Source organism: Sinohyriopsis cumingii, chromosome 3, assembly GCF_028554795.1.
Source record: "Sinohyriopsis cumingii isolate HCF-2022 chromosome 3, ASM2855479v2, whole genome shotgun sequence".
Taxonomy (NCBI): domain Eukaryota; kingdom Metazoa; phylum Mollusca; class Bivalvia; order Unionida; family Unionidae; genus Sinohyriopsis; species Sinohyriopsis cumingii.
Genome location: NC_142963.1, coordinates 43,907,825 through 43,935,737, shown reverse-complemented (window position 1 = coordinate 43,935,737; position 27,913 = coordinate 43,907,825). Strand labels below are relative to the sequence as shown.

The window sequence follows — 27,913 nt, the reverse complement described above, 5'->3', positions numbered from 1 at the left end:
TTTGTTAGAAGTAATCAGTAGAACAAACAGCACAGACCCTTGTCTGCAGGCATGTTATGCTACAGCCGATAAGGATCTTTGTTGTTTGCAGTTTTACTCAACTTATAAGCAAGCATATACAGTATTCAAAAAGTTGAAATGATTTTCCTTCAGGATGTATTTTTATAGAAGCTACTTTTATAAAACATATCTGCAGAATTGTTTTTTTGATTAAAACCTGTATTACCCTTAGATCTTTTTTTACTTTTCTCAGTGACAAAAATATGAAAATAATATTTTCTTTTAAAGATTGAACTGAAACACAAATACCGTATAACACCCAAATAATAGAATACATGATTCCTATTACATATGAATAAGTAAATTTGAACATCCTTATCAAGAGACTTATGTATGACATTCTTTGAATAAATGAGTCATATAACATTCAGAACAAATGAATGCAAACAGTTAACTTCTGATCTCATCATAGGAAAATTGATGCATGAATTTAAAAGAAATAACTTCGACAAATGATTATGAATTCATATCACAACAGTTGTATGAGACTGAGACAAAATTTGTGCTTCCAAGGCTTAGCAGTTTATATGCAGCAGAATCTCTCTGTTTCTTCAAGGTTCGTGTCCTTTAAACTTACAGACACCTGTTTTTGGACTGTTCTAATGAGAAAGTAATTTTCAGCTGATCGGGGAGTCAAGAACATTCTCTTCTGCAGAAACAATTGGGCTGACTAAACTTTCAAGGGAGATACTTAAAGGATTGAATTTCATCTGGGGAACAAGCACCGTTATTTAGCTTAGCCAGTCAGGATTAAATTTATCTAACCACTGAAAATTGACTCACCCATCAAAGTTAGAATAATTCTCTTTATTCTGCCTTTTTTAATAACTATTTCTGGAAAATCACATTTTGTGACACTTATTTCAAATGGCCCAAAATTGTCTCTGGATTGTCTTCACTTTGTTATTTCTCCATACTTAACCCCAAATTAACTTTGCCTATCAGTCTCTAACTGTTACCTCAATTAAAAATCAATCATGCCTCAAACAGGAACATAAATTATGGTATTCTAGCAGTGGCCCTTGCCTTAGCACATTACCTAAGATTATTAGTCAGTTTGTTTTGTGTCATGCTGACCATGGCCAGATTCACTTAGTTATGTGTTGTAATAACATTGTTCAAAATTCACATTGTTGCAACAGGAGACTGTGGATATTAATTATGCCTTTATCTTTATATTTTTTTAAAATTGGCTATAATGTTATAGTTAAAAATCAACAAAATATAATGTTTGGAAATTACCTAGGATGTGTTCTTAATACTATATAAGCCTGCTTACTTAAATGATACACTGATTATCATGTAAACCAGGTGAGCAATATCAGGCAGACTCTGATATCTTGATATGTATTCATAATAATACACTGTTCTTCTACTTTGATATCACATAAAATAATCTTCCTTTTTACTTTTTTACCTTCTGTGCTGTCACTGTATGTATGTACATGGGTATGGTGTAACAGCGTCACAGCACAATTCTGGCTGTTTAGTGCCAATTTAAAACAAGGTTCTTAAACTTTAAAGATAAAAAGGCAAATAAATATGGGAAGCTACTGGTGAGTTTTCTCACATATCCACATTGGTCAAGCCAGAGACTTGAACCCATGCAGACAGGTGAGATGTCAGTGATCTGCATGTGCCTTGGACCACTTGACCACCTGATACTAGAATGAAAAGATGCACTATTCTTCATTAATGGTGGATATTCAGAGGTTCTATTATAATTTAGAAATTTCTTTGCTACATTCCACCATAATCTGGGCCCATAAGTACCATTTTGGAAGGTATCATCCATTGTAGTGAAGTCATAATGAAACTGAGCTTTGTATAATGCATAACATATTGATTTATGGTTTCTCTAAAAACTGCTCAGTATGATGAATGATAGGATCAAATTTCCCTCCTTGAAATGAAGTGGTGAGAATTATAAATTTTTGTAAGTTCTTATTTACCAGATATACTTTGTACTACTAATAATAGTATGAGACTTCATGATTTTACATAGATTATCAAAGTATAGCTCCACTGGCCTTGCTGGCTATTTTGCATATCAAGGGAGAAAACTAAGAGTTAGACAAAAGAGTTGCCATTATACTAGTTACCTCCCTTGGACAATGTTTTACTGATAGTAATACTTGGAACAAAGCAGAAACTGATTTTTAAAGAGAATCCCTGCAGTAGTTCTGCCAATTAATGTTATGAAGGTTAATATAAATTCTCTAGTGGCATTCAAAGTCAAGAAAGGAAAATATTAGTATGATAAGATTTTAATAATGTTACATGATATAAATTCAATGGTCGCTCTTGATAAGTACCCCATTATAACACTGTCCTTGATATAACAGAGATATTGTCATAGATCCAATTTAACACATCTCAGTATAACACTGTTCTAGATATAACATAGGTATATCATTTTAAAACATCCCATTATAACACTGCCCTTAATATAACATGGGTATTTATATTGATCTCATTATAAAGCATCCCTTATAACACTGTCCTAGGCATAACACAGGTATAAATCCCATTATAAAAGCATCCCAGTCTTTGATATAACACAGGTGTGGTCATGGATCCATTCATACTGTTTGAGTTCTATTTTTCCATAGGAAGTAAATATTGCAGTGTATATTTTATGACACATCTGGAAGGTTGTTAAATGAAAGACCAATGTACAACTTATAACTTATAACTTGATGGACCACTGTCTGACTTCATAAACTAATTCCTGTTGAAGGTATTAAACACAGATGTAATATCACATCACTGTGTCACCAGCATGATACTATATATATGTATGTATATATATATATATATATATATATATATATATATATATATATATATATATATATATATATATATATATATATATAGTGTGCTTGACCTTTGTCCGGTATTGAGGGTACTTTTGACTTGTTTTTTAAGATATTTTCTGAAAATCTGAGCTAAATGCCTGATGTTTACCAGTTATGTATTTTCTGGAAACGAACTTGTGACCCACATCCTGGTCAGGTTAATGTGTCTTATGGTTTTATATATGGCTGTGTTAAACAAAATTATTCATTTCTATATTAAGTTCAGTCTGTGAATTTATTTACTTTTGTGTTCATATATAATTTGAGTGGAATCATTTATTTAAATTATTCCTTGGACTTAATAATGTGCTCATTGACGTTTTGGACTTAAACATTATTTTGGGATTATTGTAAATTCATTCAAAGACATTCTGGATTATATCAATGTGGTACATTAAGACTTTTGGTACATCAAACTGTTGGTGCATTGGCACATTCAGTTTTGGATTTTATTTGGAAAACTCTATACTGTTGAATCTGTGATAGAACTTTTAGGATTATTTGGGATTTAATTCACATTACTATAAATTCCTTTAAAAGTTTTGCTTAGTACAAAAAAGTTTTGGTCTGCTTCTTTGTGTTACATTGTTTAAGACCATAAAGTCACATGATGATATGTTCTTATTATTTAAGAAATCAGGTGCAAACTTTAAAAAATATTGAGTGCCCATTTCATTTTAAATTTATCAATAAAATTCATTTAATAATTGTAATGTTTTGAAAGCTAAGCAATATTTCGACTTGTTTCATAATTATCATATTAAAAAAACACTTCATTAATATGTTGTATACAGTACGTTTTTTATTATCTAATATTAACAATAATTTTATCTGACAGGTAAAAACTTTGTGATACAGTTTTAAGTATCTCAGTGAAGATTAACTGAGAAATGTGTCTGGAGTCACTTAAGAAGTTGTTTTTCATGTTTATTACAGTATAAACTCATAATTCACTGGCAGATCTGGGTCTGTGCAGTTTGTTAGGCATAATCATTAGAACAAACAACATAGAACCATATCTGCTGTGCATTATGCTATGGCAGATCAGGATATTTGTTATTTGCAATTTGACTCGGCTTATAGGTGAGTGTACAGTATATGGCAGCTTAACTGCATGGAATAGTTTTGCTGGAGTTTGGTTGTACACTGTATTTGACAGACATAACATGGTAACATACCTAATAATAATTGCATTCACAGTCTAATATCATACATTGATGCTTGTCCTTAGACAATTACTGAGTTTTACATTATTGTCTAATTTTTCAGTGGGGAGTTCAGACAGGGACTCATTTAACTGCTATGATACAGCACAAGCTAATGCCTATGGCTTGTTTGTCATTGATGAGTACATAAACTTGCTCTTGATTGACTGATTCATCACTTTCTGACCAATGGCAGTATGCCTTACAAGCAGCACATAGTTGTTATTAGGAAAATGACAGTGCCAGCCAATTAGTGCATTGCACAGTGTTCTGGCCTAAATATGAGTCAGGATGATTTCAAAAATGTTTAAAGAAATGAAAAATCTTCTGAAGGCAGTTACATGCATGTTAGAATAATATTTCTTTGTATTCCTATTACATGTGTGCTCCACAATTGAACAAATATGTTTGTAAACCTTAAACTAAAGCATTTAAACTATAAAAATCACAATATGTTCATTTCATTGAATGTGTTTCACCTATATACAATAAATCCCATTCATAAAAAGTCCATAAATATTATCTTTTGAGGGCAAGAAGAGGCTCGATTTCCTTTAACACAATGGCTCACTCTTCCTTAAGGACCAATTCAGAGCTTGCTCTGGGTTCTGAACATGACCTTGATATGAAGTGTCCAGAGTAGAAAGGAACTGCTACCAATGTCTCATTACCCATGAATGGTAGCCTGTTCTTGACAATGAAAAGCAGAGGGCATCAAGAATGATACTAACCCAACTAGTCAGAACTGCATGTACATGGGTTCACCAATAGGATACATATTCACCGATTTTACCGTCTGTTCAACAAAGCAGCGAGGAAGCAGTACTTATGTTAGAGGTGAACCAATGAAGCTCTTGAGAGCAGTTCAAATGGTATCTTGTTCTGCCAGGTTAGTACATATGGTAAATTCGACTTGGGCAAGGATCCACTGTCATTATATTCAGCATCAAGAGGTTAGTGTTAGGACTGATAAATGTGACTGGGTGGGACATCATCCTACATGAATGCGGCATGATGCACAGTACTAGACATCACTATAAACTGCCATAATGCAGACATCGTAGGAATATGTTTAAATAAAATCTAAAGCTGTGTTAAAAATCCAAATCACACACATACACAGAGAAATCCTAAATTAAAAGAAGATCAAAAAGATTGTTTGATATGCCTTCTTCCATGACTATGCAGTGTTCCAATGATTTGTGCTGTTTCTTGTCAAAGAAACATAGGAAGTTAGCTATAGAGGAGTGGATGCCTGCAGTTGTATGAAGTGTTTTTGTACACACCACTGAGAATATACTGCATTGTCTTCGTACACTTTTAAGGTGGATGGACCATCTCACCGGAGGGATTCTTGACAACTGTTTGTTCCTAAGAGTGTGCATTGATAAGATCCAGATGTGCAGGTTCAGTGACTGTGGGCTGGGATGAAACACTGCCATTGTGGATCCTAAAGTGGATGAGGGAATATCTCAAATCCTGAAAAAGATTTCCCATCTGAGTGAAGTAATGAGCAGGAGGAGACACTGAACTTATTTTACTCCTGTAGTAAATTTGGAACCTGCATTGTTGGAGGAGGAGTGTATATATTTTGGATGTTCCAGTCTATGGAATGAGCATTGATCATCCAGGCCTATGGAATCAACTACTGAGTGAAAACTGAGGTATGAAGTGATCATTCCATTAGTTCCTTCTGGTGGGACAATGAGTCCAACAATACGTTAGCCATCCTAAAATATGTTGAATGTGGACATGAATTTGTCATTGAGGACACCACTTCATAAGATCCCAAACAAGAATACAAAGGCCTGAAGAATTGGTCCTGGCTTGTTGTTAGAGACAAGTCACCACAGTGGAGTTGTTGGACAGAATAAGAGCTCCATTTCCATGTAGGTTCTCCAGCCATATTAAAGCTAACAAAATGTTTTTCATCATTTTGGCCTTCAATAAAAAAAGCTGAAAAAATGTTTCTGGGGGTCCAGGGGGCCAAAGACTCTTGGCCAAAAACGCATTTACACTCATAAAAAACTGCTCCTGGTGCAACTTATGATCAAAAAATAAAAATAATCATATAAAAAACTAATAAAGTTGACCTCAATCATTTCACAATATTTACTGTCACATGAATTTATTCTCCAACACTATTGATGCTGAAGTTATTTCATGTCAATGTCAGTGTTCACATCATAATTAAGTCACAATAATTTGTCAATTTTTACAGCAAATATATTATACTTCTCTCTTTTCATAACAAATCTGTAAAATAACTCAGGATGCCATGTTTTGCATACATACTTCTTCTTTCCATTGCCATCAATTTCCATTACATGAAAATTCATTGGATGAATTTAAACCTTTGACTAATCAGATTACTCTTTACATGAGTCATGTGCTAATATATGGAACAAATAACATACAAGGATTATAATTGTGGAATGCAACAGTTTTTTAAAAACTGGATCAGAGATGATATAAAAAACAGACAATATCAAGAAAAATCGGATTCAAGTTAGGAGAAAAGCGGAATTCTGCTTTAAAATGGAGAAAGATCATGTCTGCACACTCTTCTGGCATCCCAAAATGGTAGAAGACTAGCTCTGCAACCTCCACCTATGAGTTCACATTTGCACTGAGCATGATTGCTGGAGATTGTACTTGTAGAGGTATCACCAACACAATTCCAATGCGGTTTCTCTGTCTTCAAGATGCAACCTCATACTGTGCATATTGTGAAAGTTGGTCCAATGCTCAAAGGATCAGCCTCCATTTAGATAACAGAATCAATCTAATGGATGCCTAAGATGGCTGCCAAGGATAAAGAAATCCACTGAGCAAATCTTAGCATGTGATTGATCAACACCGTTTACTTGCCATCTGATATTGTACCATCGGGGCTTGCAATTAATCCCTAATATATGTAATTCCATTGCAAAAATTGCATACCTATTTAAATTATTCAATAATTTTGTCACACATCAATATGTGTCTGAATTCAATGGGAAAAATTAACAGCAAAATTAGGATAAGAAAGATGAAGCACGTGTACGGTTCATTATGTTCCAGGGTCTATGAATGGTGTCTGTACAAATTTCATACTGCTAACATTTTCTCATATGCGTTTCCGTGTACATTTATCCATTGCAAATTTCCAATAATTAACGCATATTCGTTTAAACGACTACAGCAAGAATAATTAACAATCAACACATGCTTTCAGCGTGCATATAACTTTTACTTCAGATTTTGTGAATATCAAAAGAAACATATGAAAACTACTATACTAATCATTGTGCAAAGTGCAGAGAATGAACTGCGTTTGCAAACTTGCTTTTCCATAATGGTAAAAAATTTTTATAAAAAATAGGAAATTAATAATGAGTTCATAAACAAACACCATAGGCCTGCAATGGTCATGATTCACTTTTATAAACTGTTTTAAGCTGAAACCCATGTACAATTTCATACCCTTTCAATTTCCAGCTAATAAAGCAGACATTATTTACTGGTCAACTGACTGCATCTAACAACACCACTAAGCCCAGCAAATATGTTGGCGGCTTTCAGTTTTTGATGTTTATTAAATTGTGAGAATCTTTTATCAACCAACGCATTGTCTGCTGCTTGGTTGTGTATGCAGTTAAAGAAGAAACACAGTCAGCTATTGTTTGAGCAACGATTGTATACAGAATTAATTGATGACAATCACAAAGACGACTTACTGGCTTTACTCATGGACCAGTAATAAGTAACATTTCCGATAATGTTTATTTTGGCATAACACTTCAAGAACCTAGTGATATTGTTAAATTTCAGAAGCTATGCTACGATTGTATTATTTTACAATTCATATGCAAACTCTTCTCCAAAATGATAATAAATGTTTCACACAATATTTCTCATACTTAAAAAAATATATATTTTCCTGGTACGAGATAAATACACATACATGTATTTAAAATTTCAGGAACCACGCCACAATCAAATTAAATTTTAATTCATACGCGATATCTTCCCTATAATGATAATACATTTTTTAGACACTATTTCAAGTACTTTGAAGAAAACAAAATACTTCTTCATGTGCGAATGAATATGCGAAATTTCGGAAGCCACGCCATGACCGCATTTGTGTTATAGCAGGGTTGCACTGTATACAGAAAAGGTTGCATATTCATAAACAGATGTTCACTATCTGCTTTACACTCATATATGAAGTACATAGAATCCACTCAATACACAGCAAGGACACAAGTTTCCAACGTATTATTAAAAAATACTTAACTTCATAAGTGTAATAGTTTCAGTCATTACAGAGGTCTTGCTAGGATTTTAAAACTAGGAGTCCAGGACTCCCATTTTGGTAAAAATAGGATTCCCACCATCACAAGTTTCAGTCCCTTCTTTCCTACAGAATCAACACAGACGTGAGCACACATATTTTTTGATGGAGAGGTTTTCTGACTCTGAATTCAATCACTGAAAATATCAGAATATTTCTGCATCTGGCCGCCAGTCAAAGCCTTTAAAGTTGCCACCCAGCTATTGCATCATGTTCTTTTTGATGTACTCTTATAATAGCAACATGTATGTACATCAAGGGGTCTTTCAGTCACTGAATTCTGTCATTGTAAATATCAGAACTGCTAACTGATCAACACATTTTCCCACAAAGCAGGTGGCTGAAGCAGGACTGGTAAGTCTTTGAATTTTGCTGCACACATGCATATGGAGGACTCCCGCCTCAGTGATTTTCTGCATACCATATCAAAAACTGGTGTCCAAATACGCGTATTTAAGCGATTCCAAGATCTCTGCATTATATACACAGAAACTTAAGTTTTCAATAGATATTCTTTTATTTAAAAGCTTTTCTCCTTATATTCATAGTAAATAATATATTGTTCTAAGACAATTTATCTCCAAGTCAAAAACTGTTTAATCCACTCTCTAGATTACTATTCTAGGTACTTACTGTTGCTGAAAAGCATGAGCATAAAAACCAGCTGTAAAACAACTTTTCTGAAACATGACTGACAAAATAATTGCAAGAAACCTGACCTTCTGACTTGTTCCATTTATCAGTCCCCATTAAACATTAAACACATCTGTGGAACCTTGTTTTTTGTTGCTAAGATATATTTTTCACAAGAGAAAATATTAGAATGATGAAAATATTTACAATAATTTATGATTTTCTATGGTTTACACTTTAGTACACAAAAAAACACTGCAAATTTTACCTTTGATTAAACTCTGAGTAAACACAATACGCTTCAAATATTTGCATGGTAAATGGACAGTCAGAAATCTTTACAATATAGCAATCTATACTTACAACCATAGGGATTAGTACTCTTAAATGTCACATCTAATGGAAAGTTCCAACAGAAAAGCTGCCTCTCGTCTTCGCTTTTCTTTGTGATCTGGGAAATGCTCTCTTCAAGACCCTAAAATATACCAGAGTCAAAGTTATTAAATGTTATAAATTATATACAAAACATTTCTATGCTGCATTTCCTTTGGCGATAAGAAACATTCAAAGCATGCAATGCATTAAAATGAAGAGGGTTATAAATAAATTAAAATAAATGACTGCAGGGCCCTGGATAACTTTAAAAAAAATTATATGTATGCAAGAACTTTTAATGGCATTTAAACTGTTTGAGGTTTGTACATGTACTGTTAGAGATTATTTTATTTTTCACTTTTTCTTTTTTATTGCTATCCACTACTTTTTTGCAATTGATTTTTACCTTCTTTCACCCTTTAGCAGATGCTTCATACTCATCAAGTAGATGTGTATGAAGCAGTCTTTCAATGGGTCAAAACATCTCAGAGTTTGATGGGCAGGGATGGAGCTAATTGAACAGATGAATTTGTTTGAATTTTATTTGGTTCTATATTCCAACTGGTAATTTAATTTTAAAAAATTCACTTCAATAAAATTACTTACTCAAAATCATATACATTTTTGGCAATTGCACAAACATAGATTCCTTGTGGAATTCATATTTCCTATATAAAACCTAAAAAGTATTTTCCCCCCAAACAATATCTCATCCACATTGGAATAAATGTGAACTCCTGTCATAATTTTAACTACTGGCATAAGTTATTAATTATTAAACAAAATTAAAAATAAAACAAAATAAGATATTGATTTGTACAATAAACTGACAAAATTTCAAGGAAATATCACATATTTTTTCACCTTAATTTTTTTAACTTCTGATGTGACAATATGCTGCTATATTCTGGGCATGCTAACTTTTATATAATTATTCCAGCCCTGTACAAATATTCATACTTTGCTGAAGGCTGGCTTTGGCTAGTGTACTAGCAGTGTTTCCCTTTACGCACATTTGTGCGTCAGGGACTCACGCTAGAAAAATTTGACACACACATTTTTTTGCCATCTGTTTTTTTTACACAAAGGATTCACAAAATACAATCAGGATTTATTTAATATCCAATGCATTTGACGAGGGTTGGCATCATGTATAATTCGAGCATAGGCATTGACTGGTTCCTCGCTTTGTTTACTCCCTGTGTTGCACACCTCTATTCGTATAGCGGAGTGCAACACAGGGAACATACGAAATAAGGAACCAGACCAGCATTGGCAATGTTATGATAGAGTAGCTTCCCCTAATCTTGCAAGCTCTCACATGATTTCCATCAACCTCAGCAAGATGTCTTCTTGATGTTTAGCCTCAATGCTTGTTGCACTAGAAAGTGATCTCCAGATTAAAATGTCATGCACTAAGAATCATTAGCGAAGAAAGTGAAAGAAGCAGAACACAAAAGAGTAACAGTGGATCTAACTTCAATAAAAATGGAGAAAATAATTCCCTTGACTGGAATACGGCACATCCATTAGGATTAACAGTATGACTTCTGATCACGTGATTGCGAAGACTGCAAAAGTGAATAATCCTTTCGTGACAGGGTTTAAGAATTTTAAAAAATCTGCCCTCATTCGCCACAAGATATCTGGAGAACACATTATTACCCAAGACAGTCTTCCACAACAAAGAAATCAGTAAACTTGCTGAGACAAATGAGTTTGTTTGGATTACACAGTCAGGGGGTCATTGCAGATTTTGTTGGTTTTTAACTTTGCTGCAAAAAACAAGATCTTAAAGTTCAAGTGTAACTTACTAAAAACAAGATGAATCATTAGCCTCCTTGATTTTTGGATAAATTTGTTCTAGGAATGAAACCGATGACAGTACACATTTTATGACAGGCAGTAAATTAACTGCCTTTGGTTAAAAAGATTTATTAGTCTTTTTGTATTGGCTTGTATGTAATGTCTTGGTCTATAATATCGCTTCAAAAAGATTATAAGGAGACAGTTAAAAGTACGACTTTAAAAGAAAAATGAACTAATAAAATTATTCTTTAAATGGACAATGCCGTTGTTTGTTAATTGTGCATGTTGGTTCATTTGTATGTTTAGAGAGAGAGAGCGAGAGTATGTTGTGCAAGTTGCAATATTCTATTTCAAGCTAAAAAAGTATGTGTCAGATGAAAATTTGTCAGTACATTTTTGACCCCGTTTTTTATTTGACCCCCAGTTCTGACACCAAGGTTTGTTTTTTACCCTCAGTTGTTTACCCCTGGGGGATACACTGACTAGATACACTTACTGATGTGATGAGCCAGTCAGGTCCATAGACAAAACAGTACTTGCAGTAGAGATCATCAAATTCTTGAAACTAAAAAGAAACAATAAAAAACACCATATAATTATAATGGCAATAATAATAATAATAATAAAAGATTAACATGAAAACTAGAGTCAAATCGCACTTCTCACATACTCTTTAGGAATATATCACTGCCAGATGGCTGTTATATTCCCAACGTCATTAAAACCTTATGACACTTGTCTTTGTGCATCAATACACAAGAATGTTGGCTGGATTCTACCAACTATTTATTACTACAGATAAAAATCACATAATAAACAAGGAATAATAAGAACCAGGTTCTTCACTGTGATGTAATCAGTACCAGGTATGTTGTGATGCAAGCCACTTTTTAATTTGTAACATTGTGAGCCACGTGTTCCATTACTTCAAGGAAGGAATTCTTAACATTTTTCTCAAATGCATTTGTCATAATCTTCCCATTCTGCACTAAGGCCACTGTTGAGAAATCATTGATTCAAATGCAATCTAAACTGAGTGTGATGCAGTTATCAATGCATATAGTTCTCTCCAAGTGGCATTTTACCACCTGATTTAAAGCATTGTGGCAGTGGCACTATCTAATCCAAAGGAGGTAGCCCATTATGAGCAGTAGATGAAGGAATATGTAAAGCATGTACATACTATATATATATATATATATATATATATATATATATATATATATATATATATATATATATATATATATTATTTTTTTAGTTTATTCATTTAGTAAGAGTGTTGCACATTATAATTATTTGGAAAAGCAAGATAGACTAACAACTCACAGAAATTATGAAACTTGTGTAGAAATGAGAAAACCACCTGAAATGATCAAGCTGCACAGAAAACTAATAATCAAGAACCAGACTAGTGTTAGCTACTTTTCAAAATAATAAGTTTAGGTTGCAATTTTAAACTGGGGAATTTGTAGTCACTGAACAATCACTGGATGGCACATTATCACATGATAAGCTGTATATTTTTATGTTGTCTTGTCATTCCTCATATTGGGGTCCCCAAGTGGCCGAGTGGTCTAAATCGCTCAACGTTCCGGATCACTGCCATCTCACCTATGTCTGCGTAGGTTCGAGTCTCGGGCTCTGCCAATGTGGACATGTGAGAAAGCTTGCCAGTAGCTTCTCGTGGGTCGGTGGTTCTTTCTGGGGTTTTCCTGGGTTCTTCCTCCACCATTATTACTGGCCGCCATGTATAGCCTATCTTGTACTGAAAAATGGCGTTAAACCCTATCACAACAACATTCTTCATATTTGATGGTCATGATGTACTTGATAACTTAAATTAAACACTGTTCATATTATAAATTTTAGGGATTAAAATTAATGTGAACCATTTATCCCATGCTTAGTGATTTTGCCAAAAGATCAATAAAATCCCCTGAGGCAGTGAAAATTAGTGCCAGTCACTATCATAACAGGTAAGAAGTGGTTGTGAGTTGGTATTCCCTGTAGTGTAATGGTTAATTCATCAGTTTATTGTGTTAATAGGGTACCTACCAACTTGTTGGCATAAATGGACATGCTTTAATCCACTCATCTGCTCATCAAATAAATAAGTCTCATTATTGTCAAAACAATTTTGATGCATGTTGAACAAGCCTGGAATATTGCACATAAGCAATGATGATAACCAAAGAAACAGGATCTCAGGCTGGCATCGATCAATCATAAAAGTTTGAATATACAGAGTCAATAAATAATCCAGAATTACACCAAACAAAGTGTTACATATATCTGATTTAATATATATTTATTTTAATTTAATTCTTTGTTTGTTAGCTTTAAAAAAATTTATTCTATTACATGCTACTGTAAAGTTGTCCAGTATAGAGTTCAGAGGTTTTTTTTCTTATTTAAGAAGTAAACAACGTGAATAGCTAATAACAGTTGACCTAGCTTCTGACCTGATTCAGAACTGGTAAACAATTTTTTTTTCTTTCTTAGAGTGAAAAATCATTGGTCATACTCAAGGCCATACTGGGTGTACATGATTTTTAGCAAGTAAATAATTTCAATGAGGTTCTGGAACATGATCATGCGGCCCTCATATGGGCATCTGTTTTATGCAGTAGCTATGGTTTAATACAGATGTTATGATAAGAATTTCTCAGTTTTGGGCTTTTACACTGGAAAGTGTCTGTTGTGTCATTTGGAATTATTTCAAATTATTTGGATTCAAAAGAATTAGTTTTTTCCCTGGAATTATGCATTTGCTCATATCAAATTCTTGAATAAAGACATCTCTTATAACAATTTATTTAGATTTTAAAACCCGGAGTGATATTTCTTGTTTCTACAAGGAACTGCATACTTCAACACAGTACAGGTTACAACATATGTCATCACCTTCCATCTTGGATTCTTTGTCAGGACTCAAACTTGAATTCATTGGAACATTTCAATATTATGTCTTCTAAAATATTATTTGTAGATTATTCTTGGATTTGATTCTTGAAACCGTAAGTTATTTTTATTCATTTTTACAGTACTTTTCCAGGGAAATAAATTATTATATTTTTCAAAGCTTGTTGTTTTCACTCTTTGTTGTTTTACTGTTTATTTGAGCCTAAACACATAGCATAAGACAAAGTATTTTAATATTTATATCATTGTTGATAAACAATCAATAATTTTCACAATGACTACTTTAAACACATGAAGGTATTTGCAAGGTGAACAAACACCGCCAAAATGGTAGAAAAGAGAAGAGACTAAAATTGTTTCATAAAGTTTGGGGAAATTAGTACAAATGGTGAAGTATGACCCAGGAGAGGATGATACTGTGTACAAATTTTCATAAACTGCCCCTGAAATCACACCTTGTGAGCTCCCTACACAAAATGGCAGAGAGATATATGAAGTCAAAACATAAAAATGGTTTCATACAAGCAGTGCAAATTGTGGCATCTAGACAAATATACAGAAAATAAACACAAGCTTTCAACTTTTTATTAAGTTTTATTGACGACAAACAGTTGTTATTATTATAAGTCAATATTAATGAATAATAACTGTTGAATAAGAAAATGAAGTGCCGTCTTAATGATTTTACCAGGATCAGCGAAATTTCATTTATCATCATCATCATCAATCCCATAACCCAAGAGGTCGTTGGGGCACCACAGATGACTTCACAACTAATTTTCTTCATCTTTCCCTGTTCTCTCCTACCCTTTGGCAATCTCCATGCCCCATGCCTGTCCACACTTTAATGTTGTTTCTCACCTCATTTGCTGTTTGCCTCTTCTTCTGCACCCTTGCACTGTGCCTTGCAAGATTGTTTATGGCAGTCCAGATGATCCTGATACATAACCTGACCACTTCAGTTTGTGTTTTTTCACTGTGGTCAAGAGGTCTTCATAGGGTCTGATGGCTCATTGGATCCTGTTGTGGACCTCTTTGTTGGTTACATGGTCAATGCATGAGATACCAAAGATCTTACAAAATTTAGGCAGGGTAAAACTTTATCTTGCGTGTTAGTGAAAAAAATCCTAGGTACAAGCCCCGGAATTTGGTATCATAAATTTTGAATTTATTATATAATAAGTTTGATTATAATATTTTACATACAATGAAATAATGATATCATAAATATTAATACATCACATTATAAATCAATTTGTGATATATATATATATATATATATATATATATATATATATATATATATATATATATATATATATATATGTATATAATACCTAATCAATTGGTCAGGATTCCTACCGTGAGATTAAATTAAGAGCTCATCAACATTTATGATCTTTCTATGTATAAATGATATCGCTGATCATATGCTTATTCTTGTGACCATAAGTTCTTTGTTATATTCATTAAAAAAATATGTTCATGAAATAGAATATGGTTTAGTCATTGACCATGTCTAAAGGCCTAATCAAGCCAAATTTGGTTAGAGGAATGATAAGTATCTTTCATGAAATGAAGCTATCTAAGTATTTTTCTTCGATATTACTATATTTTTTATTAATTTTGCTCAAGAACCATACCTGAACTTAATCTGATTTTGGCATTGTCTCTTCAATTGCATTCCAGCAAATTGAAACGTAGGTCAACAGAACTTTAAAACATGTTCATTTGATTGTGTCTGAATTTGAATCCATTAAGAAAACAACATCAGATTAAGTAAAGTCTGACTAAAGCAACTAAACTCTAATTTATGAAAAACTGTTGATACGAGATGCCACATGTGTGAAATATTCCTGAAAATTCTGCCTCTCTTTCCCTTGCTTGTCAGCAGGGAAACATGCTATACAACACCGTTTATTTAGGCCATAATATGTCAACCCAAAGAACATAAATATCATGGTAGACATCTCACACTGTAGGACTTATCTATGAATTCATAGTCTCAACATGGTTGACACTACTATCTGATTATACACCTTACAACAGAGCAAATAAAACTATTCCCAAAGACAAAAGATGACTAGTTAAAATTTACTGCCTAAGTAGAGTTATTTTTTTTCAGTAAATCTGGCCAATGATAAAACTGTTAAACCTATATCATGTAAATTATATTGAAATGTTTACACTAACTGTACCTTGTCCACCATGAGATTCTTCTGCTAATTCATTTTCAAAATAAGGCTTGCTATGCCATATTTGGATATTCAGTGATACATTATTCAATGTACACCACGTTACTATGATCTGTTTATGTCTCCAAATAAGGCAACAATTTCCTTATATTGCACACAAGAAGATAAGGCTAAAAATGGAAGCAATTATAAGCTAAACTAATATGGTAGAACATTTAAAAGAAGAAGAAAATAATGGAAAAATAAAGTGAACAATATTTTCCATATAGAAGATAAGAATTCTTTATTTCAGGCTACACTGTCCATACATCTAAATTAAAATAAAGATATAAAGTAAAAACATTGTAAACATAAAAGAACACACACACACACACACACACACACACACACACACACATACATACATACATACATATATATATATATATATATATATATATATATATCTATGTATGTGTGTGTGTGTGTGTGTGTGTGTGTGTGTGTGTGTGTTTTATAGACGACTGTTCTGTTGATAAACATAGGCCCATGTTAGTACTCGTCCACGAAGTAGGGTACTAATAACAGTAATGTGTACAACTATGCAATTTCCATTATGGAAAAAAAAAAGAAAGATGAGTAATTGTCCGTAACGATCTTTAAAGATTATTTTCGTCATCGTGGCTTTTATTAACCATATAACAACTAAGATTTATATTAGTATTTTCTTCCAGCTCTCAGCCTGTCTTGACAATGAATACACACGAGACACAAAACGTCAGAGTTCACAAAGCACACACTCGTCCAGTAGCTTCGGTCGCTACAAAGATTCGCATTACTTTTGGTAAACAGAACAATATATCGAAATTAGGGAGTTTTATATTAACATGTATGCACACGTTCCTGGAGGAAATATGTAAATATTTGCGAACTTCTGCAACAGAGAAATAAAAATTGGAGCTCTTTTCATATAAATTGTATTGTGAAGTATAATTTATCATCACCAATTTATCATTCAGTGCTATTTTTACCTCTCCTGTTTCAATTTGGCCCGCAATATTCACCAAGAACACAGAACTAGTCGCCATTTTGTCGCTTAGACTCAAGTACTTTAGATGCTCATTATCTATAAAGAAAGGGGAAGCCCAAGTGGGATAAACGCTTGGTACAACTAATACCTGTATAGAACTAAAATCAGTAGTTTTGTTTTGTTTTTGTTGTGTGTTTTTCCTTTGGGTTTTTTTTTGGGGGGGGGGTCTTTTTTGTTTTGTTTTGTTTTTTGTTGCCTTTTTCGTTTTTTTTGTTTTGTTTTGTTTGTGTTGTTGTTGCTGCTTTGTTTGGTTTTTCTTTACTAAGCACGCTTATTCAGTGAGGTAGCCAATGGAAACAATAAAAAATGTGCTGCTAATGTGTAGAAATTTTTGTGTGGCTACTTTAGATTTATTTTCGCTTTTCCAAAGTTTTAACTGTAAAACAAATACAACTTAGTGCATTTTCATAATATCTGTCTGAGCTATAAATCTGAATGCTTTTAAGACTGGCGCCAATACAGAAAAAAAAACAGTCGATATTTAGGGGCATAGAATAAACGGTCTGTGGTATGCATTCCAATTTTCCAAGAAAATTTGTAATTACCATTTAAAAATAGAAATTTAAGCTTACGTTTTATGATTGTATAACAATAAACTAACCAAATGAAAGAATCAAAACCAATACGTTTGCGAAACTTGAAAAACAATTTAATTATGAAAGTTATGAAATGAAAAATGAAAATTCAAGAGAAACTTACATTATTATGAATTAAATCCAATATTGTCATAAAAAGTTCTACATAAGTCCAAAAGAATCAAATGTTCCGAATGAGTTCCAGATTAATGAATGTACTGGCTTGTCAACGATCCTGATGTATCAACATACCATTGTCTAGAACTCATTTGAATAAATTCACAATAGTCCAAAAATAATATTTTATTTAAATGAGAACTTTGTAGTTCCAACGAATAATCCAAAACAAATGTTTATACTGAAATTATATCTAAACACAAAATCAAACACATCTGCAGATTGATTTAGCACGAGAACACATGTAATAAGAATATGAAATAGGAATAAATTATTGTTCAGTTCCCTTTTTATATACACTTAAGGACCTAAACCACAATTTTCTCCTTCTTTCGTAAGTGATATTTTGCAATACCACACATCTTAAAAGAACTCACCTGATTGACCCATCAAATGGGAAATCAACCTAATTGTTCTAAGAACCCACCATATCGACCCATCCAATGAGAAATAACACCAAATTAGTAAACAGGTTTATTAACAATATTATTATCAATAACCGTAAACATATATATATATATATATATATAGATCCTTGGCATTCTACAGACACTATTAAAATTTTAGAATAGAATATATACCCTTGTATAATAATTAGAATCAAATATATTGTTTGAAGATAATCATTTCAATTTAGTCATGAACAAAAACATTATACTCAATAAAGATGCAGTCATGTATCAGAAGTTACAGAAAATATTGATTATAAGACAAAGATTTTCATTGATCTTGTCTGACGCTGTTGGTAGTTGTTGGTGTACTTATAGCCACTGTTGCTACTATTAACGGTGATCATCATCATCATCATCATCATCATCATCATCATCATCATCATGCTCGTGATCATGATCATGATGATGATCATGATGACAATGATGCCGAAGAAGACCATGATGTTTATGAAGATTATGATGATCTCGTCTTGTCTGCATTATTATTATTTATTTATTATTATTATTATCATTATTATTAGCAGTAGTAGTATTGTTATTGTTGTTGTTATTATTGTTATTATTATTATTATTATTATTATTATTATTATTATTATTATTATTATTGACGCTTTCTTTATACCTATTAATGTTTAGACACCAATGTAAATATATGTTCATGAACTGACAATATTATTGGAATAGACAGATTGCGTTTCAAAGGTGTATTAAAGCAACTTTAGACGACAACGTATTTAGATGGTCTAGATGAGATGTATTTGTTATAATATAGGATTTTATCATAACCTTCTTCTAATCTCTTGCTATGAGAATGGATTACTCATCAGTTAATAAATGACTTTGCCCATGAGAGAGAGAGAGAGAGAGAGAGAGAGAGAGAGAGAGAGAAGAAGAAGAAGAAGGAGTTCAGGCTCTCTTAACAAGGTTGTCACCAATTACGGTGTAGATACAGCTACATCTTATTGAATGAGGTACGGAATCGCTGTAAGGAAAAGACAAAGCTGTTCTGACTCGAGGTACGAACTAATTCTTCGTAAGTCTGCTTCTCTATTTATACAGATTTTGCTTTCGTTCAGTCATGTTAGAATAAGGCTCTAGACCTTTCACATGGAAATCGTGTGAAACATCTGCCTAACTCATCCATTATTGATTTAATAATTTGCCTGTTCAGCAGTTTTCCACCAAATCTACATTGCTGACCTTTAGAAACAAGCGAAATGTATTTTATGGATTTCCGTACCTGCTCGTAAAGGGGGTTACGGGTCAAAACGGACCGGTACCAAAAAGACCCACGACCAAAACGGACCAGTTCTTAAAAGGCCCGGTCCGAAAAGGCCCGACCCAAAAAGGCCCATTTATGTATTTATTACCAATTACTAGTATCATGCCTAATAAATGTAACTAATATGTAATATCAAATTCTTGTTTTACTGGTAAATGTCTATAAATAATGCGCAGTAGAGAATCATTGTGCCGTATGTCACAATCGTACGTCAAGTTATCAGGAGAATAATTGCGACACGCTAATACATGTTCTATGTAAGATGAACAAGGAAGGCAAATAATAATTGTGTAAGAAAACATATCAAGAATGAATACGATTTAGTGTCACCCACGTGTGGTTTGTGCATGCCAACTTTGTCATGGTAATGCCTTAACTAAGTAATGGCGATTTCATTTATGATGGATGGATGAATATTTTAATTTGCGAAGACTACCGACTCTTCCTGTTTCATATACATTCAATATCGTTAATACGTGTATGCGTATTTTATCTGCGTTGATCATAATTTATGCTTTCAATAGACATCTGTTATATTCTGTGCCTAGCAGGCACCGTTATTGCGTTGTGGTTGCAATGAAAGTCAAGTCACAATTGAAAAAGATTTAAGAGGTTATTTATATATAAAAAATTAACAACATAAATTTGTATGATAGGTTAGAAAGAGAAAAAGAAGAAAAGATATCATGTCTAACTAGTATAAGCACAAAAAAGACAAACGCTAATGCCATTACAGATTTATTAATATGTCAATAATAACAATCATTATCGATAATACATGAATATTAATATCTAATATCAAATACTACAACAATATTGCTCATAATGGCTGTTAAATAAATTTAACAGCAACATATATTAACTAATTCTACAATAACAGCAACAAATAATCATCGAACTATAAAAACATGCATACGTAGATAATCACTTAAAATCTTAACAAATTTGCACTACAGTGGCTGCCGACGTTAATATGACGATATAGGATTCAATCCTAGAATAACAGAGGGATATAGTAATGTTGTTCACGGTTATTCAGCTTTTCTAAAGATAAATTTCCATGTCATTTCCCGGGTGTTTCCAGGATGAAAGTACTTTTTCAACGTTCACATATGACCATTACTGAATAGAATTAAAGAACATTTTAGATTATAAAACATGCATTTTCTAAATCTAAAAATGTTCTCTTGCTAGTCTCTCTAAAAACATCAAAGTCAGAAACGATGATCATGCACAAAACCACAAAATGTATCACACGAAACAAGTTTGATTGTATTCCTAATTGGCATATAAAGTCATTTCAATGTACAAAATAAAAATTCTAACTTCCTATTACAGTATTAAAGAAATAAACGCAAATAATATGAATCTTGTCTTGTAACAAAAAGAGTTTAACCACGAACATATCTGGTATGGTAGTTGCTTACCAGCGGGCCTAGAAATTTAAACTTTGTTATATCGACTCATATCGGCAAGAAATCGATAGGAAAATTATTTATTTCCTCAGAAATGGCAAGTATTATAATCATTATGGCGTTAATCCGGTGACAAACAAGACGAAACTACGGCGTAGATGAAACATGACCCAGTACTCGCCATTTGTATTAATAGTCACATGACTTCACAAATCTCAAATGACGACATTTGCATTTAATATTATTTTTAATTTTTTTCTCAATAACATTTGAAAGTGTGGGTTGTTAGATTTTTGTACTCATGCGACTAGCATTGCAAATCGCAAGTAACAATCTTTATAAAATAGCATACAGTTGTATCACACAAATTAATCTCAATATATTTTAGTGGAAAATGTCTTTCAATAGAATTTAATGAAAACTCAATTTTAATACAATTTAGAGAAAATTTAGATCTTTTTACCTTTAATAAAAAATTCTGTCCTAATAATACCCTCTGGGTCATTTGAGATTACCATTTGTTTGTACTCAATACCAGAAACGATTTCTACGGATGATGGATAATGTCATATTAGAACTTCTAATTTTAAACTCCCTTTGTCCCCCACAGGCTACATGAATTTTAAAGCTATGGACATTTTGAACATTATCATTCCCTTTATTCCCACAGCGCAACTTCCAAAGTTTCAGAGCAAATGCAGACTTAATGATGATAACATCGATATAAGCAACAACATTTGGAAAGCACGATTCTTAAAACAGTACAACATCAGGAAGGAAGACATTATTCTTGGACGTTTTGAAGGTATCTTACACTGAGCATTGGGTACCAACTGAAATTAAACAAACACAGTCAAACGGTACTACTAAAACTGGAAGACGTGGACAACATACAGTCGTACTCAACGCAATGTATATCGAAGATATATAATCACTTGTAAACTTTGGCAGACAAAACAGAGAAAAACGTATAAAGACAATTTTAAAGAGCAAAGAATTGAGTGTGACTACAGAAAACCGTAAAGAGAGGTTTGGGGTTTTTTCACAAGAAAAGTAAATTGGACAGTTTTGTGCAAAGGTTAAATAATGGATTTCAGCTTTTAACAGAGAAACATGACCAACCACTTTGCACACATTTTCTAACGTAATACAAATTTACTTCACTGCAACTCAATTCTTCACATACAAATCATAAAATATAGTTGACAGCCATATTTTAAAATATGACTATCACGATTCACAGAATATACTGTGACATAAGATTTTGGCTGAATCAGATAAACTGGGCAGTATAGATAGCAACAGTTGCTCGTGGGATTTCCCACTGGTATTTGACATAGGAAAGAAGTCCCAAGTTAGTAAAATCTGTTTAGGAGAGACCGATCCGGTGGCCTAGTGGTTAGAGCGGGAGATCGTGGGTTCGATCCCCGGCCGAGTCGTACTAAAGACTTACATAAATGGTGCTAACAGCTGCCTCGTCTGGGGCTCAGCATTATGAGGTTAGTGTTAGGACTGGTCGGCCTGGTGTCAGGACAATGTGACTGGGTGGGACATCATGCTAAATGTTTGCGGCAGGATGCCCCAGTGCTAGGCATCACCATAAACTGCCATACTGCAGACATCGTAGTGATATGACTGAAATAATGTTAAAATATTGTTAAAGCTACGTTAAAAATCCAAATCTCTCTCTCTCTCACACACACACACATACACACTGTTTATGAGAATCATGTGTACTTCCATATTAGGTGGTTATTGAATGAGTTTTCAACTCCTTTACCTGGTGAAAAACTTGTTATCCAATAACAATAACATAGAGTTAAAAGGAGTCAATTCAATACACAATGAGACAATTTTTGCAAACATCAATGAAATAAATTCAGTTAATATTTATAACGAACGTAGGTACTATTGGACGGCCATTGAACATTTATATGATTTTAACAACAAAATATGAGAACACTGGGGATAAATTATAAACAGTATTCCGAAGTCTCGCTTTTAGTTGGAAAAGATTATAAACAGTAACCAGAAGTCGAATTGCCTTTACCCGGAAAAAATTACAAATAGTAAGCAGAGGACTAGCCTTTATCGTGTGACAATTCTACGTCCGACTACTGTTTTGTACATTTTGCTCCCCGTAAGTTTACGCGCTAATTATAGCGATTATCTGTGTCAGTACACTTTAACCTTATTCATGTCGCCACTTTTCTGATTCTGTTATTAGGATCATCAAATGTGGGGGGGGGGGACGATTCATTGGTCTTAAACTAAGTAGCAGAGAAAAAAAAAACAACAAGTTTTGTAAATTAAAAAAAAATTAATTTTCTAAGTTATAAATGCCAATTTTAGAGTGACATACAGTATTGAGAATAAAATGTTTTAAAATAGTTAAAATTTTATCACAAGTCCAAAGAATTGTGTTCCGAATGAATTCCAGTTCATGATTTGCTATTGTGCTAATATCATTGAATATGCTGACGTGTCAACAGTCTTGAAGTATCACAATGACATTGCCCTTTCAATGAATTCACAATAATCCATCTTTGTTGCTTTACTCCACAGTTAATGAGCACTTTACAATTATTAAAAAAACTTAAAATAAATGTTTTCTCTCAAAATTAAATATAAACGCGGCATCAAATACATCTGCAGACTGATATTAAAACAATAACATAGGAAATAGGAATGAATTAATTGTTCAGCTTTCGCCATTATATACACCCTACTGCTTTACATCACAATATTTTCCTACACGATTTATGACGCAATACCTCACACGTCAACGATTTCACAATACCTCACGTCGCGACAGCACCCACCTGTTGTAATCATCCAATGGGAAATTACCTCAAAAGTGTGAACATGTTCATTATTATGATTATTTTAAAACTTGTAAACACCTATGTATAGTTCCCTGAAATCTACAGTCATGCATTAAAAGTACAGATACAATATAAATATACATAACAGGGTAAGTGGAATTACATATGTTTTAAAAAAATGTACGTCGTAATTTTTCGACATCTTGTATTGAGTGCTTGAATTGGAACTTGGCAAATGAATTTAATAATAATAATAATAATAATAATAATGAGGACTTTGTATAGCGCCTAATTTTTAGAAGCTCTAAGCGCTTTACATCATTAGACAACACCTATAAGATTAAAAACATATAATAATATTATTATAAAAACAAACACCATGAAATTAGAAAAACATTAAATAATAAAAAACATGCTGAGAATATTTCAGGTAGGAAACATTATTAGATCTGTAAGTTTGTTCTTGCAGTCGAAATAAGTGAGTTTTGAGAGCCCTCTTGAATGTGATCACTGTGTCTTTGCATCTAAGTTCAGTGGGCAATTGATTCCACGTTGCTGGGCCCTGGTATGCAAAAGAACATTGTCCATATGACTTTGTTTTTATAGCGGGAATAATAAGTATACGATTGTCAGAAGGGGAGCGTAATTATCTTGCTGGTGTGTACACATGGGTGAGGTCGGATAGGTATGTTGGACTAGAGTCCGACAGTGAAATGTAGCACAGAGAACAAATTTTGTTTGATTCTGGATCGAATGGATAGCCAGTGTAGGGTACAGAGCAGCGGGGAGGTGTGCTCTGATCGTGGTACTCTAAGTATGATCCGAGCAGCTGTGTTTTGAACATTTTGAAGTTTCTGGAGTAGATATTGAGATGAACCAGACAGAATTGAGTTACAATAGTCCAGTCTTGAAAGTACTAATGAACACACAAGTGTTTTAGTGTCATCAGCTGAAAGATATTTGCGAATTGAGCTGATGCGTCTCAGCTCAAGATATGCAGCCTTGCATATGTTCATGACATGTTGGTGCAATGTGAGAGTACTGTCCAGAGTAACACCTAGGTTTTGTACTGATTGTGTGAATTTAATGTTGGCGCCGCTGATATTTATTGTTTGAGGTAAAGGATGTGAATGAGAAAGTCTTTGTGTTGTGATCAGAATGGCCTCAGTTTTATCATCATTCATCTGCAGCTTGTTACATGTCATCCATGATTTCACATCAGACATGCACATCTATACACATTGGATGGTAGTATCAACTTCAGTGATACGGCTAGATTTGTATATTTGGGTGTCATCGGCGTACAATTGGTGAGACACTGGATGATGATCTATGACACTTGAGAGCGACTGAGTGTACAGAATGAAGAGAATAGGTCCAGGAACAGACCCCTGTGGAAAACCACAACATAGATCAACTAGGCTGGAGTGTATTTCATTTGCAGATACAAATTGTGTCCTGCTGACCACGTAGGACTTGAACCAGATTAAGGCTGTATCATGAATGCCAAATGCATGCTGGAGACGGTGAATTAATATGTCATGGTCTATTGTGTCAAATGCTGTAGACAAATCAAGGAGGGTGAGGACTGTAATCTTTCCGCTATCCAACGCAGAAAGAATGTCAATAACTACTTTTAGAAGAGTAGTTTCAGTACTGTGGCAAGGGCGATATGCAGATTGTACATTGCTAAAAAGACTGTTTGAATTTAGATGAGATACAGCTGGGATAGAACAACCTTTTCTAAGATTTTTTATGTGAATAGGAGATTAGAAACTGGGTGGTAGTTCTTTAAACCGTTATGGTCTAGTGTTGGTTTCTTCAGCAGAGGCTTTACAATGGCAGTTTTGAAAAATGATGGGAATTCCCCGGATGAAAGAGAGGTATTAATAACATCAATTAGTGAAGGCAATACTGGATCGAAGCACTCAAGCAGTAGTGATGTTGGAATTGGATCAAGTTCACATGACTTTGTTGGTGCACTCTTCATCACGGTTGTACGTACGACATCCATAGAGAAAGGTTCAAATGCTGCAAATGGTTGCCGCTCAAATTCTGTATCCCAACTGTATGGTGACGACGAGTCAACTGAAGTTGTGGTGTCAAGCTTATCTCTAATGGTTTGTACTTTGTCATGGAAGAAATTTGCAAACATGTCCGGAAGGTTGACTGGAGAGAAGGTAGTTGGAAGTTGTGTTGATTTGTTCCTTGACATTAGCTTGTTAGTAATCTCGAAGAGCTCTTTGCAGCTGGATCTTTCCATAATTTTAGTAGTGTAGTGGGCTGATTTCGCTGCATTGACTATATTTGTGACATTCTTCTTAGCGACTTCATAGATTTGCTTACGAATAATGAGTCTGGTGGAAGCCAGAGCCTCTCAGCTTTACGGCGGTCTGTTTTAGTAGTGCAAAGCTGGTCCCTAACACTGCTATACCATGGAGAATACTTTTGAATTGATACTCTGCACTTGGTAGCTGGGGCATGTTTGTCAAGTAATGAACGCAGACAGTTATCGAGTTGTTCTGCGGTAGGAGGTAAGCAAGTTGTTAGGTTAGCTTGGATGTCATGCATTAGTTTGGTTCTATTTATCATACGGAGGTTTCTCTTAGTAGCAGATAAAGGTGGAGGGTTAGGTACTGATACGTCAAGATATTATGCAGAGGTGATCTGATGCAAGGTCATGGGATACCAGGGAGGACCGTAGAATGTTATCATCAGGTCTATGAAGAATCCAGTCTCAAATGTGACCATGTTTATGGGTGGGTTGTGGAATTGACTGTTTGAGGTTGAAAACATTAATGGAATCTATGAGTTTTGATGTATTTGAGTTTCCGGGACAGTCAAAGTGAAAGTTGAAATCTCCAAGAATAATCAGGTTGCCACCTATCGAATTTCCAAAGTCCACGAGATTCGGAAACTGCTCTAAAAAGAGAGAGTCAGCCAGCTTGTTTTGTCTACTAGGAGGAGGGCGGTATAGGCAGAAACAATGGACTGACCTTTGCTCCAGTGTGAGTGTGGTTTGGACATGTTCAAACGATGTGTGGTCGAAATTGAATGTTGTGGTGTAGTTAAGACGTTTTATGATGGAGTTCTTTGTGATGACCGCAATTCCACCTCCGCGAGAATTACGGGGGAACGACTTGATGGAGACGAGTCTCAAATATTTCGGGAGAGAGGTATAGGTCAGTTATGGTTTTCAACAGTTTTGCTTCGAACGCTGATGCGCTAATTTTAATATGAGTATGTCAGCACCTATGAATGCTTCGTTATTTCGCGACTTGTAAATCTGGTTATGATTATGATGTTGTTTCATGCAAGAAATATCGGCTTTGATTGGATCGTCGAAGCCGTGAGAGGATGAATGAAACAGGTCTAATACTCTTTGAGAAAATTAGCTAAGCTTTGCAAGTCTAATAGAAAATGCAGTTATCTTCAACTTTTAGAGTATTTGTCATACGTTTGTCGATTACTTATATTAGATATCTAAACAGGAACTTGGCTAATGAATTGACACAAAGCTTGGCATTGTGTGGGAGAAAATTATGCGTCAATGTACCACTTTGCACATATTTCCTCCTTAAGATGAGATTACAATAGTGGGTCTCTCTTCGAAACTTTGGTTAGACAACGTTTCATATTACTATCGAAATCTCTGACTTAATCGCGTGCACAATGCTATGGGGCGGTAAGTAGATATTTAAACAGCTATAATACCA

General features: G+C 33.8%; 1 protein-coding gene across 1 annotated transcript in view; it reads right to left on the bottom strand.

Moving 5' to 3' along the window:
- LOC149802773 (B9 domain-containing protein 1-like) overlaps positions 1-17,479 on the bottom strand; it is a 67,025-nt gene extending 49,546 nt beyond the window's left edge. The window contains exons 1-3 of the mRNA XM_089952200.1: positions 17,413-17,479; positions 11,779-11,847; positions 9,462-9,573 (exon numbers count right to left, since the gene is read on the bottom strand). Of these exons, the coding sequence (XP_089808326.1) occupies positions 9,462-9,573; positions 11,779-11,847; positions 17,413-17,469 (238 nt within the window). The 5' untranslated portion in view covers positions 17,470-17,479. The remainder of the gene's footprint in view (positions 1-9,461; positions 9,574-11,778; positions 11,848-17,412) is intronic.
- Positions 17,480-27,913: the final 10,434 nt, after the last annotated feature.